The sequence below is a fragment of the Porites lutea genome, chromosome 10 (genome assembly GCF_958299795.1).
Source record: "Porites lutea chromosome 10, jaPorLute2.1, whole genome shotgun sequence".
Taxonomy (NCBI): Eukaryota; Metazoa; Cnidaria; class Anthozoa; order Scleractinia; family Poritidae; genus Porites; species Porites lutea.
In genome coordinates this window covers 10,068,074-10,082,025 of record NC_133210.1, presented here as the reverse complement: position 1 = coordinate 10,082,025, position 13,952 = coordinate 10,068,074, and the positions used below count along the sequence as shown (strand labels likewise).

Sequence of the window (13,952 nt, the reverse complement as noted above, 5' to 3'; positions counted from 1 at the left end):
AGCTATACGTAATGTCATTGAATATAGTAACTTTTATTTTCAATAAGTTCTAATAAACAATATTTTTCCAAACATGTTGGGTAGAATTTGAAAACAAAAGTACATCAGTAAATATTTTCAGTGTCGCTTAAAATTTATACTTGTTAAAATTTACTTTACAAATTCTATCAGATGATATGAATATTTCAATTTGTAACATCTATTTACACACAATTAAAAACTCGTCTCATTTTAATTGGTTTCTCAGATTTTGTCCTAAGATTTGGGAAGCAAAATATGGAAACTGGGGAACGAAAAGGTCGCAATGAGCTCATTGAAATAAATTAGTGTAATATCCTCGCGACGGTTAAACAGCCTATAGAATTGTAACGCTATGAAATAAGCAAATTACAGCTAAATACACTGCTAAAATTTTAAAGATAACTTCCTACGAAAGTAGCGCATGGTGTAAAGTTATTTTTGTCATTGATAATCCTACCATATCAAAGCCTAAATAACAGAACAAACCACAGAAAACGTTTCGATTGAAGTTCCTTTAACGTTAAGTGGCATTCAAGTGTCTAGTTGTCTTGCAACCAACAGAAGTCGGAAGAGGGCCTGATGACAGTATTTCACTTGGAGAAATTACGATCTACCACTCCTGCTTTCACATTACTCGTGAAGTTGTCGTTGGTTCGGGCCACGCGTGTTGTTTTCGGCTCATCTTCGTTGAGTTACCGAGGAGACGCGCTTCTGATGCAATCAGAAATTACCACGTCAACTTGTCGCCGTTGCAGGAGCACGTTTTGTTGGCGAGCAACATCCTACGGGCTCGGTCATCGTTCGAGTTCCTATGCATATCAATCGTTTTTTTTTTTTTGGCTTGTAAAGCTTCATAGCGAGGATCTAACAGGGACCACTGAGTGTGATGCGTTAAAAAATCGAGCTCTTCCGATTTTCTTTCTTTTTACTTTTTGATCCTCGTAAACCAAAACTCCTTCGGATGACAGACGATCTGGGACTGAGAGGTGAACCATTTCCGTTAATATCTTTGTCTCCTTCTTCTTCCTCCTCCTCTTTCAAATCTGCGCTAGAGACTGGGGCGGGTAGCCTCAGGGTTGGCGAGGGAGGTGGTTTAATTTCTGCTGAAGACTGGGACTTTATAAACGGCTTTTCTTTCTTACCTGTCAAAAGGAACATGAAGAAACGCTAATTAACTGGAGTACTTGGCGACAGGAACTGACTGACAAGACACGATTTTTTAACTGCTGGTGTCCAAATGGACCAGCTTAGCCCAATTCCTGGTTTGTTTTTTGCTTTTGGTTCGTAGAGTAAGATAAAAAAGCCGCGCGTAAGGAAAACAGGGTCATTACGAGAAAGCGATGGTGGACGGGGCGAGAGAGAGAAAGAAGGCAGAGGTTATCCCGCTCTCCTGCCTTTTTCTTCTTGCTTCTTACTTTGCGAACCAAAAACACATCCAAATAAACCGTCTGCCACGTAGGCTATCCCATTCCTCGTCGTTCCTCGGTATAGTAGAGCTTATATTAATCGACGGCCATGGATGTCCTTTCCCTAACCCGTCACAGCAGGTGTTGTACCCTGCCCTCCGCCAAAGTATTGAAACAGCAATCCCAACTTACCGTTGACTTTCTTATTTTTGACTGATGCTTTCGCCGCTCTCATAGCAGCTTTCCTGGTATCCTCTGAGATAACAAGACCTGAAAAGAACAAACAGAGAGGAAAGTTGAAAAAAGCTGTTTCACCTGGTCTTTCAACTGGTCAGAGAAGGAACATTGATATCCCATCTATTTCAGAGCATCAAAACATTCCCTTAAGATGGCTGAACACAGTTTTGCGGGCAGTCAGCGGTAACTCGCGTGACGGCGCGCGTTTTAAATTAGACAAACAAACATGGCGGCGTAAAAAGCAATGGTACACAGAAGACGATTTCTCAAAATCTACTCATTAAAATTTTGTGATATTTGGCAGAATTTTTACTTTTATCTTATTTTAAATAATGAGAACTTTAAAATGGAAGTTGAAGGGACGAATTTTGTGACACATTTAATAATTACAGTACAATTATATTATTGATTATCTAAAAACCCGTCTGTTAAAATTTGGTCAAATAAGTTTCATATGGTAATGATTAATTACAGTAAGCTGTGTGCAAGTTTAAAGGAAAATCTAATGAGCGAATTTTATCAAACTGAGCAAAAGTGAAATTTTCAGGTTGTATTCAATCGTTTATGTTGCCATGGTAACTACGAAAACGTCAAATTTTACCTGTCGATCAAAATCTTTCATCAGTTATTTTTCACTTGCCAAGTTTCAGTTTGTGAGCTGCAACCTTTCTCTTGCCATGATTTGGCAAATGACATATACTCACAAACTGCCAAAACTGTGTTCAGCCACCTTAATGCAGTGGACGTTTGTGGCCAATATAAAGTGAACTAGCTTAAGAAAACAGCTGACATTTCACGGTGCCACCCACAAAATGACGTCTAAGAAACGAGCGCAAGAAATTCCATACTGATTACCCCTCACTACGCAGATCTGTTTACTGCTTTTGATTGGTTTAAGCAAATTTTCAACCAATCAGGCAGTAACCAGTTTAGGGTAATAACGCGTCATCAGTATGGAATTTCTGTGCTCGTTGAGTTGGCAAAACGTCTCGTTTTCTCAAACTAAAAGTGAACAACCAACAGAAAGACGCTAATCAACAAGGACGGTCATCTAGCTACTAAACTGCAACTGCTTTAAGAGTAGTAACATGAAAACACAATGTCATGTCACTGGTCACCAAAAAACGAACGGCTGTTTACCTGTTTTAGCATCTTCTTTAACTCTTCTCCTCTCGTCCTTAAATGCTTTCATCCATTTTTCCTTCTGAGCCGCCTTTTTCGTGTAGAATATGTACCACTTTTCCTTCTTGAAGTTATAGATTTTCCAAGCGTTGTTAAGTGGTGATCTGTCTAGCGTTTCTAAAAACAAAAAAGGGATCAGCTTGCCTTTTTATTCCTTCCTTTGGTGAGGCAATTACGCCTGTAAATTGCTTATTATAACACTGTGCCTCGTTCAGTTCGTTCCCTTTCCAAGTGATCCTCTCCTTTCGTCCCCGATTAAAGCGAGAACGAGAATCACAAGGCCGAAAGAAGGAGAAACCCTGGCAGCCTAGTGGGCTTGTCGTAACTACGATCTAGGTTGCGTGCATAATACCATACTCCCAAGCCCTCGTCTGCAGCCACAAAAGGGTACTGTAGTAAATGTAACTGACTTTTTTTCGAGCCCTCCGAAAACAAGTTCATATATGGTCTAGCATTAAGTTGCTGTCGGAGTTATTTTTCGTCCCGTGGTGAAGCCATAGAATTTATTTGAGACAGAAACAAGAAATAAAAGTGGTTGTACCTTCTCCATCTCTCAGCCAAATCACGGTGCAGTCGTCCATGTCGATTCTCCCTTTGTACGTTAGGCCATTTTTCTTTAATATATCCTGAAAGACAAGAGAGAGAAATCTTTAGAATGGGTTTTAATCTTACCCTCCCTGTGCTGTTTTTGTTCATGTGCCCGTGCGCCGGTTTGATGTGGGGGATAAGGGAATACTGATCTTCATGAGTTAGAAAAAGCAGTAATGGCACCGTAGCGCGTAAGGGACCATTTGTGGTTTAGGATTTAAAAGAAGACTAGATAGAAATTCAAGATATTACGGCGGACATAGCAGCCGTCCATTCATTTACCACAGAATTATAGCTCGACAAAATCCTCCAAGAGCCACCGTGGCTCGCAAACTACAAACCAGAACACACTGAGAAAATTTCCTAACCCGTACATTTCCCTAAGCTAGTTCTTTCTTTCTTTTTTTCGTTTTTACCTTTTTGCAGTACACAAGTTGATGATCAAATAGGAACATGACACGATCCTGAGAGCCTCCTTTTGAAGTCTTGATAACATCTCCAGAGTGGATCAGCTCTGAGCTTCTCTGTAGGACATCCTCGCCCTTTATTAAGAAAAACGAAAATATATAGCATATATTATACAATTCCCTTATTTACCCTCGGCAGTATTTATAGCACTAATGCTAGTGAGGCCCAGCAAATATCTGAAACAAATAATTCAAATTGAATTTAACTGAATCCCAACTGGCCGGAGGCAAACCAGTTGGCTATTTGCAAGCATGGCCAAGGATCTGAACTCGGGACTACCGTGAACAAATCCACCTAGCGGTTAGGGCGGGACTTCCGAATTGCAAGTCCAGCGCTGTATCCACTCGGCCACGCTGTCTAACTTTCAAAACAGCCAGTAAAGAGAAGGCCTCGCTTACAGTACTATCATTCAAGAAAGCGGTTTTAGAATTATTGGCCTTTTTCCGGCTGCGTGTGGAGGTGGCCTCATTCTCTTCACAATGACCACTTCAGTATCTCTGTCCCTAAAGTTGTCGTTGTGGGGAGGCCCAGTTGTACTTTACCATCAACAGTTGTCAGTTAGTTGACACCAGCTGACCTTTAACGAAACGGCTTATAATCACCCTCCTCCCCACATACCCGCACTGATCACCTCCATGTACCTGCGTTCACCCCAGTCACCCCTCTTCCCTTAGCACTAATGCTTACTCACCTCCCACCCCTCAATAGTACTTTGCCACTTGGCGATCTTGTTAATACTCTCAACTTTCCTTTTGCGTTCGTTAATCAACGACGCCACGTTTTTCATTGTTTCCAAGGCTCGCGACACAGTTTCGAAATCTCTGTGAGTTGACAAGGTGTGCTTTTTAAGTTCCTGCACGAAAAACAAACAAAAAAAATTTCTATTTTCACAGGCCTTTTCAAAAATAATCGTAATGGTGTTTTGTAGTCATCAAAGAACAGTATGTAAAGTGAAATATATTTTCGTTGTAAGCAGGGGTGCTTAATTTAAAAGTGTCTGTATGATACGAGTGGAAGTCTCAAAGAACAGCTAGGAGGGTCTCTTAAAATGACTGGCTTATATTTAAGTACGACTAAATTAATGTGTTATTAAAAATGAAAGCAAATCGTCAGAAATCATGACAGCGAAGACAGCGCTTAGTAGACAGCGATAGTGTTCTGGGGAAAGTTACTTGCAATTAATTTAGACACGTATGTCTTTATTATGAGACGGGAGGCGTAAACATATCACTGTCACTAGCTAAGGTTTTGCTCGTTTTCCTTCGCGAAGAATACCACTTACATTGTAGCTGATTATAAGAGACAAAATAAGAACCAGTCATTATTGTTGATTGTTAACTAACAACATGAAAGTACATTTGTAAGCTTACCGCTAACTGCAAAGGATATTTGCAAATCTTCTGAACTGGCGTCAGTAAAAATCCATCCAGCGATATGCTGATCATATCTCGTAGAAGACGGCAGGCCTGAAAAACAAACCAAAAAAGTTGAACTTACATTCTTAACACGGTTTGAATTCTGATCAGTTTAATACCTCATTTGATTGGCTAGGATACTCCTCTTGGTCACGCCTTGTGTAGCGTGGGGCCTGAGCCCGAGTTGGGTCGGACATGCCCAGTTTAGTAGTTTTACGACTCGTGTAACTGGTGTGCTAGTTTAGTAAAGTGATTCGAACGCTAGCTGTGTTAATTGTGTTACACTTGATCTACTCTACTTTTACTTAGCGCTTGTACAGACGCGAATCTAGGACTTTTTGCTTTGGGGTCGGGTAGGGGAGGTAAACTTGTAAGGTTAATGGCCGCCGGGTCTTCGCCATATACCAGAGTGGAACCTCGATATAGCGAGCTTCTATATAACGAAGTCCTCGATATAACGAACGATTTTCTTCACCCCAGTAATAGTAAAATATATGAAATAGGACCTCGATATAACGAAACCTCATTATAGCGAACAAAATTTGCCAGTCCGTAGGCCCTTCGTTATATCGAGGCTCCACTGTAGTTGGAAGAGTCGAAAAGTTTTAGACTTGTACATGATGTTGAAGCTCGTTAATAGATGGTTTAGCGGCGAAGTGGTTTTAGGTGAATTTCCTGTTCCATGAGCAAGGCTGGGTAACCTACCTCGAAAAACTGTTTGTATTTGTTACTATCACCCAGGGTCTTTAATTCCGCCATTGCATGTGGATGGTTATTGCAATATTCGGAGTAAATTTCAAAGCCTTTTTCCTGCAACGTGAAACAGAGAAATGCATTTGGTAAAAAGTCCTTGGACCTTCTAAATTGTTATTTGATTAAGGAGACAATTACCTTTTTACAAGTCATCTTGGAACGTGATGGAGATGTTACACTACAGTTGGCCCATAAATTATTTTCGGAGTTAAGTGGTTAAAAAAGCCTTCGAGAAAACAATCACGCGAGCACGAGCAAGAGTTAGCCATCGTACGCGACCCAACACTTCTTCGATTTACAAATGGAAAGCTTACTCGAAGCAAATGAAAAGTAAAACAGCAAAAGAAACTTACGTTGTTTAAAAAGACGGCGCCAATCTCAGAAGCACAGGGATCATCTTCCACAAAACACTCCTCTAACTGGCTCAAGATTTCTTGGTGGAACTCATAGATCTGCTCGATGTTAGAGAAGATCTTTGCAATTTTCTCGTCAGTGAACATGTCTGTTCTTTTGCGCGCCTGCTTGAGGTAGCCCTGTAAAAGCAATGATAAGGAGGTATTAGAACTGTGAAACCACAAACTAAGTTAGTTATTACAAAGCAAAAGCCATGAACAACTCAGCAGAACTTGAACTAAACACGTGCGACCAGTTGCCAACCCCGTGGGCACGCCTTGGAAAAACATAACGAGCGTGGGGAAACAAACACCTGAAGCTGCTTCTTAAGGTAGACAATACTCAACTACAATGGAGGTCAATAAAAGTGATATTAAAAAAATTGGCAACCTCCCCCCTCCCATCCCAAACAATGTTGAATTTGGAGCAAAATGGGTGCAAATGAGACTGTTTGGGGTCACAACATTGTTGGGGGGAGTTGGGTGGGGCAGGGTTAAGGGATGAACCCTATGTAACAATTACTTGGAAGGGTTTTCCCACCGTTTCCCAAGTTCTTTAGACTTCCATTGTAGTGTAAAGTGAGGGAAAACACTTCCCCATGGCCAAGTAAGAAAACGCGCTGTCTGTATGAAACGCGGGAAACACGTCACCGGCGACACAACACGAAACCAACAGGCAAGCGAGGGAAAACATGCAGCCAGTGCCAGCAGCAGGTATAAAGCGCGAAAAATCATAGCTAAAGGAAATGCATGTTTATGCGCAAGTTAGGGTCAACTCCCTTAATTTTTTTTTTTTTAATTGTACCGCGATCTTCCCTTTCCTCAAATCTCTAGTGTTTAAAACCAAACTCTCCCTTACCTCTACCACATCTTGCAGGTTTTTAACATAATCTCTTTCCGTGCTCAGGATCTCTAACACAACACGTGACCTAACCACTGCGTCAGACAGAAAGCCCTCATTGGTTCCCTTCCTCGTTCGAACAGGCGGTGCAAGTTTTGTTTCGTCCGCGTCCAACGTCTGAGACACCCGGACCTAGAAAAAACAAATTGTTCATAGGCAAATTCCGAGTTGCCCCAGGCCTCTGTTTCAAAGCGAGACTAAGTGCGAAGCAATATGCTATGAAATGATTTTTTACTCATGGAAATAAAAATCAGTATCACAAGAACGATGTTGCACTTGGCCTCGTTTCGCCAAAGTGAGGGTTTTTAGAAATCTGAAATGAACTATTACTGCGTTGTTGAAGAAGAAGACACTGTGGTGTTCGTGAATGTCTTTTCTCATCTCTTAGATGAGAGACTGCTTTTTAATTCATTCTTTAAATTCCAGCCTTAGTGCCTCACAGTGAAACCCAGTTGTAACAAACCCCTTCGACAATGAGGATCTAAATCTAAATTATTAAGGATCCCAGAATATTCAACTTTTTCTCATGAATATTAATAATTAAAAAGGAAAACATCTATGCTTGAATCGCCTTCGCTCTGTTGTTGTTGTTTCTCTTTTTTCCATTTTTTTGTCAGACGCCGGTCAACTGTCTGTTAGTTAACGTAATCCAAATATATTCTTTATGCGATAGTTTTTCTTGGTGTTGTGAATTTGTGAAAAAAGACCCAACCACGCAAGTGACAAGGTTCAAATGCAATGTGTATTGAAATGAGAAATTAGATAAAGTGGCAAGACCAAAATATCGCGATAAGTTATTCTGTGTTTTCACTCACGTGGTCAGCATCTATGCAAATTTATTGGAACAAAAGAAAGCGTTTGCATAAGAGAAGAGTTCAACTCCCACAGGACTGGTTCGGGCACAAACATGGCCGCCGTTTCATTGTTTTGGGACACAAATATGGCCGCCATGACGTCGTGTGAAACACACGATAGGCGAATCTGTACTTACTTTTTTTGCCTCATTAGCCTATACCTTTCATTCTCTGATCAAGGTATCAAAATAAACTCACTGAATATCGAAAGAGCATAACAATTTCAGTTATCTGCGAAAATTTGAGCCTGATATACCGAATAGTTAAGAAGAAATTATCTTTAAAAAAATCGAAACTTTACAAAAAAATGTATGGGTTCATTAATGTTTTTGCCAGCCAACAATTTCGCAGTTTTCGATGACTGCTATTTCCTTTGTTATCGCTTGCAAAGAGCGCAAATTGTTCAAATTAACCAACTCTCTCAACTTTTGAATTTATTTTGTGCATACAGTGACGTCTTCTATGAGTTAACTCGTATGCTAATGAGTAAAAATGTAAACAATGACGTCAGCAAAGATTCGCCTGAAGAGGCAATTGTAGGATGTACAATATCTTTGTCAGTACAACCGTAAAGACATTTAGTTCCCTACAAGTTGTCTTTAACAGGCCAAGCCGTAATATTCACTGAAAGCCGGGTTTTGCCACGGTTATACCCTGTGACATGGCCTACACGTTTTATTTACTCATATCTCTGGTGTTATTCTAGTTGTACGTACGTACAACGTACCTACATTTTTGACTTACCCGAACAAACGGTGCAGGAAACCATCCCACCTGATCGCCCACTTGGCCAAACCACCAGTCACATGACGTCATAGTTAGAACGGTGATGATGTCACCTGCTTGGAAACTCAGCTCTTCAGGATCCATAGTCACGTGATCCCACAGTGCTTCAGCGAAAGCCTCTGGCACTTCCATCTTTGGCATAACCGGAAACAAAACAGAAAGCACTTATTAACGAGGGGTTTACAAGAAAAGCCTTCTGCGTCGCTAATATCGAGCTACTAAGTCTAATATCTCTACAATCTGATATCTCTAGTGTGTTTGAAAGCACGAATTTTGGTTTTATCTGCGTTTCTTCTGACGCGTGCAACGTTCTTCGCCTGGCTCTTTGAAGATGGCAAAGATAAGCAAAGAATGTGCACTCAAGCAAGTTTTTCTATCTCCTTTATAGTGGCCAAGAACAGAAGGATATAACCCTGTTTCTGCTAAGAATTATAAGATGCCAAAAATTCACACTGCAATTTGTATAACATTTGTAAACCAACGACACAGTAACAAAGTAAAGTTCAAAACGTTTTATCCCAGATTCAATAGCGAAGACACGTCTGTAAATGAAAATAATCCTATCGCGTGTACTATTCAGATCAAACCTCTTCGACAGTACTTCAAATTCCGAGTGCTATCCCTTTGTAAATGTTTTGCAATATTTCTTGACTTTCTATTTTTGGGTCTTTTTGCGGAGAAAGGGATGTGAAGAATTTACTTTACAGAGTCAAAAATTACAACTACATAACGTCGCCAGTGTTAATTAGCACTCAGAGTGCGGTGGGAAAGAAAGTTATCTGCTCTCTAGTCATCAGAAATCTATGCACCTTTTTTTCCGCGTTGGCCGCTAAGTGTAACCACTAACACAAAAACGACATCCTAATCACAGTCGCCTTGTATTGTATGGTTATGTTTAATGACTAAGATGTCTGCCATGCTGAACAGCTTCCTGACCTATTTAGCAGGTTCGTCAGAACTGCCTCCCAATTTAGATTCAAGAATTAGGAAAACTGAGTGCTTATACCAACCAATGCAAAACCTAAATCCAGTTCCTGAGCCAACTTCTAACCATAACTATCACAGAATCAAAAGGCCCTGGTGCAGTTTTCTGACTTCAAATGCCTAGGAAGCACCTATCTCCAACAATGCTAGCCAAGACAGTGAGCCCAAATATAGCTGAATGGGAAATGCAAGTGTCTTGGAAAACCAGGACAGGCTATGGAAAATCCAGCATGTGTCTATTAAAGGCTCTGTTTAAGGTCTATTTAGCTGTTGTCTTTTTTTTCTCTCCTATATGGTGCTGAAACATGGACTATATATCAACCTATAGTAAAGAACTGAGTTCTATGCTTATATGATGATATGAAGGCATTTAATTGATAACAATAACAAGCAAAAGTCCGGCTTTTACATGACTTGGAACAAATCGAAAACTGTGTGGAAATATGCCTCGATTTTACTTTATTGTACTTAAGAAAAGTGTTAGCAAATTTGATTGTTGCAAAACGATTGGTCCCAAGAATGCACTTAACCATAAAACTATGGAATCTACCACAGGGAATACTAACAATGTAGTGGTTTATTTAAACTAAAGGATTTTGTTGGCAAACGTTTGACTGACAATGCTACACAACAAAACAGACCACAAAAACAGGAAAGTAACGCGAAGTGCTTCAAAAATAGATCACACTTATAAAGACTTCCTCGAAGAGAAACTAAATCGTGCTTGTACGAGGTCGAACCTGCGACCACCCAAAATGCCAACTACTGAGATGGCCACATATAGGGGGTCTTAATCGCTTCTGAAAGTTTCCAGCTACTTTGTTGACTGGGAAAAGGTATTTTACCTATCAATGGTATTTTGACTCTTTTGGATAGGCTGTCTCACATGGAATTTCGGATTGTACTCAGTAGTTACCAATTTAAGTTTTCCGGTTTTTCTCGATAAAAAAAAAATTCAAAATTATCACTTACAAGAAATTATTCAGAAGGTGATTTACCTAACGTGCAGTAGAAGTTATTCTAGGTTTTGTCGCTCACTAAGAGAGAGACGTGACGTCGGCATGTTAGAGAAGCCGCCATTACAACAACAGCTAAACTTTAAACATCTAGAGGCATCCAATAAACTTGAATTTTTCCGCAAAAACGTAAGATAGCACTTGCTCAACATCAAATAAATGAGTTTTTTCCGATAGTAGACAAAAAATCATGATACAATAAACTATTTTTCTACACATGCGAGCACATTTGCATTTCTAGTCACGTTCGACGCAGAGTAAGAAATTATAACAATTGTTAATGAAAAGAATTCACTGAAAAGCAGAAGCTTAGTCAACAAATTATAGTTCAAATATTACGATCCTTCAACAGTTTATCTATTTAGCAGCTTTGAAAATTTCAATGCTTCTTAAAACCCTGAATGCATTTAATTAATCAGAGTGAAAATTAAACCATATTAACGGCAATATTAGTTCGCCGTCGATGGTTATTTTTTGGTCAGATTTTTACTTTCTGACGAACCTGTTCGGTGTAAAGTTAAAGTAAGAAAGTGTGCAAAAGAGTGCGCGGAAAAAAAATGCAAAATTGATACAGAAAAAATAATGTACAATATTAAAATCAGACAGCAATCTATCATTTTGCGGTCGATTGCAATTTTAACTCTCGTTATTGTCGTTAGTACGTTTATTATAGTGCTAATTAATTTCTAATGATGAAAACTAATTATTATTTAACTAATTATATTATTCGCACAATCGACTCCTGACAACTCGAACCCTTTATAGCTCGAACCTCCCGCTAACTCGAAGTATTTATTATTTTCCTTCAGATCATTTTCTATATAATTCTACCCTCGATAACTGGAGCTATTTGATTGTATATGAAAACTAATTAGTTAATGTACTTCAGCTTAAGAGAATACTTCTTAAATGTGTTCATGAGCTGTATTGACATTTCACAGTCGTACAGCTATTACTAGTAAGTGGTTGAAGTCATTTGGATCATGTGTTACTGAAGCAATACCCATGAACAGTACTGCCGGTCTCTGGATAGTAGACCCAGTAGACAAAAGAAATAGGATTTTTGTATTCTAAGGCCTTTAAGTAATTGGTAAAGAAATACTTGTCTAAAAAGCTGCATTTCTGACAAAACTTTTACAGTTAAATGAAGAGTTTTGTTCTGCACATATATTCAAGTCAAAAGATTAACGAGATCATAATCAAAAATCGGCAAAAATTAAATTCTACCCAACCACCGCCGTTTCTTAAATGCTTGTAAACAAGGTGATGTAAATTTGAACTTCAAACAAACCGAATGCAAATTAAGGCTATGTATAGACGCTTTGAAGTTTGAAGAAAAAATTCCCACGTCTATGACGATGCATTAGACCATGGTGAATTGAGTCAATTGAGTATGTAAAGGCAAAAACATTTGGAGGTTTCTATGCTTTCAATTAAGGCATGCTTCAAAAATTCATAGAGGGCGCAAGGCCATTCCGTAGAAGACACGGGAAGCAAAATAACAATCAAATACAATAAAAGACTTGAAAGCGAACGTCTATTTATAATCAAACTTGAGCTGTGCAAAGTCGATTGTTTACATAACAATTTGAGCGCCTTTTAGCACCCAAACAAAAATATGTTTTGCCTTCCCCGATAATTGAAAGTTAATTTGCAAAACTGGCGCGTTATTAGGAACATAATTAAATTATTGCAAGAACCCTGCCATTCCCAAATTGAATGCAACATAATCATTCAAATTATTCGTTTGGCCTGTTGTTAAGAATGATCTGTCTTAATTGAGCTGCTGTTTACCAGCGGTATTTTAAAATGTAAAACTGGAATGCACGAGTTCTTAGACGATTAAATTTAATGGAGGTTTAATTAACGCCTTCACAGCTTCATAGGACAAAGAAACAATTTGCGGCTATGATAATGAGTTTTTCCGACCGAAGTTATTGCTCTTGTGTTCAGTGCTGGATGACTGGTTTATCAGTATCTCAATTTGAGCTCTGTACCTCCCACCAAGATCAAATCGGTGCAACATTTACTAGCTAACATTGAATCGGATTTCCCAACGAAAAATTAAAAACACACGAGGCTACCAAGAATTGCACTTCTCATCGCCTTTCGTCAGAAACAGCTTCGACGGCGAGACTTATTCAGTCTTCTTCTAATACGAGACTGTAAGCACATTGAAAAAACCTTTTCATCTACTCGCTTATCTCAAAAGCCTTCAAAGACAGGAAATAGTCGAAATGGAAGACCAATTACTTGATCCATTCCAGCATAGAAATTTAAATGTAGCCGGTTAGTTACGGGCAAATTCAACGTTATTTAATAGAATTAAAAGGGAAAATTATAGTTAATTAACTGTCAAATCGTCATTATCAACTCCCTAAGCACAATAAACAGAATAAATTGCGATAATAAACCCTGGTATCTTTGTGGTATATGATACAAACTGGAGCCAAATCTTGACCAGAAAATCGATACTTTCCAGAGCATCTTTGACTAGAATCTGACCACAGTGCTGATAGGTCAGATTGAGGTAGACAAATATCACTATCAGACCCGGATTACAATACAGATCAATACATCAAAATTGTAATCCACGATTAGACGTACCATTCGTGAGTTATCTTACCTCCTAAGCCGGTATCTGCCCTAGAAATATCAACAAGAAGTCCGAATACATGAAGATGTCAGAATTGTCATAACTTCTGCCTGGTGTCACAGTCGGAGAGCTTCGATCAGCAACGATGCGTTTTACAAATGATACCTCGAGACCGAAAACAGCGTGAATGGAATTTCACTCTTGGTATTCAGTAATTCATAAACACACCGACCATAATGACACGCGCTTTACTTGCAGTGACATGTTGGAAACATGGCTGACATCAAAGCATTGAAACACGATCTCTATATACTCCGTTTTGTTTATTCGCTTGTGTCAAAACCGTGACAACA

General features: G+C 39.2%; 1 protein-coding gene across 2 annotated transcripts in view; it reads right to left on the bottom strand.

The window, feature by feature from the left end:
• Positions 1-12: 12 nt before the first annotated feature.
• LOC140951236 (uncharacterized) overlaps positions 13-13,952 on the bottom strand; it is a 29,547-nt gene continuing 15,607 nt past the window's right edge. The window contains exons 3-13 of one of the 2 annotated variants that reach the window (XM_073400466.1): positions 8,962-9,135; positions 7,322-7,495; positions 6,424-6,603; positions 6,023-6,127; positions 5,273-5,368; positions 4,594-4,755; positions 3,851-3,976; positions 3,388-3,472; positions 2,805-2,963; positions 1,620-1,697; positions 13-1,163 (exon numbers count right to left, since the gene is read on the bottom strand). In XM_073400466.1, coding sequence (XP_073256567.1) covers positions 913-1,163; positions 1,620-1,697; positions 2,805-2,963; positions 3,388-3,472; positions 3,851-3,976; positions 4,594-4,755; positions 5,273-5,368; positions 6,023-6,127; positions 6,424-6,603; positions 7,322-7,495; positions 8,962-9,135 — 1,590 coding nt within the window. In that variant the 3' untranslated portion in view covers positions 13-912. The remainder of the gene's footprint in view (positions 1,164-1,619; positions 1,698-2,804; positions 2,964-3,387; positions 3,473-3,850; positions 3,977-4,593; positions 4,756-5,272; positions 5,369-6,022; positions 6,128-6,423; positions 6,604-7,321; positions 7,496-8,961; positions 9,136-13,952) is intronic. The other variant, XM_073400467.1, reaches the window with a different exon arrangement.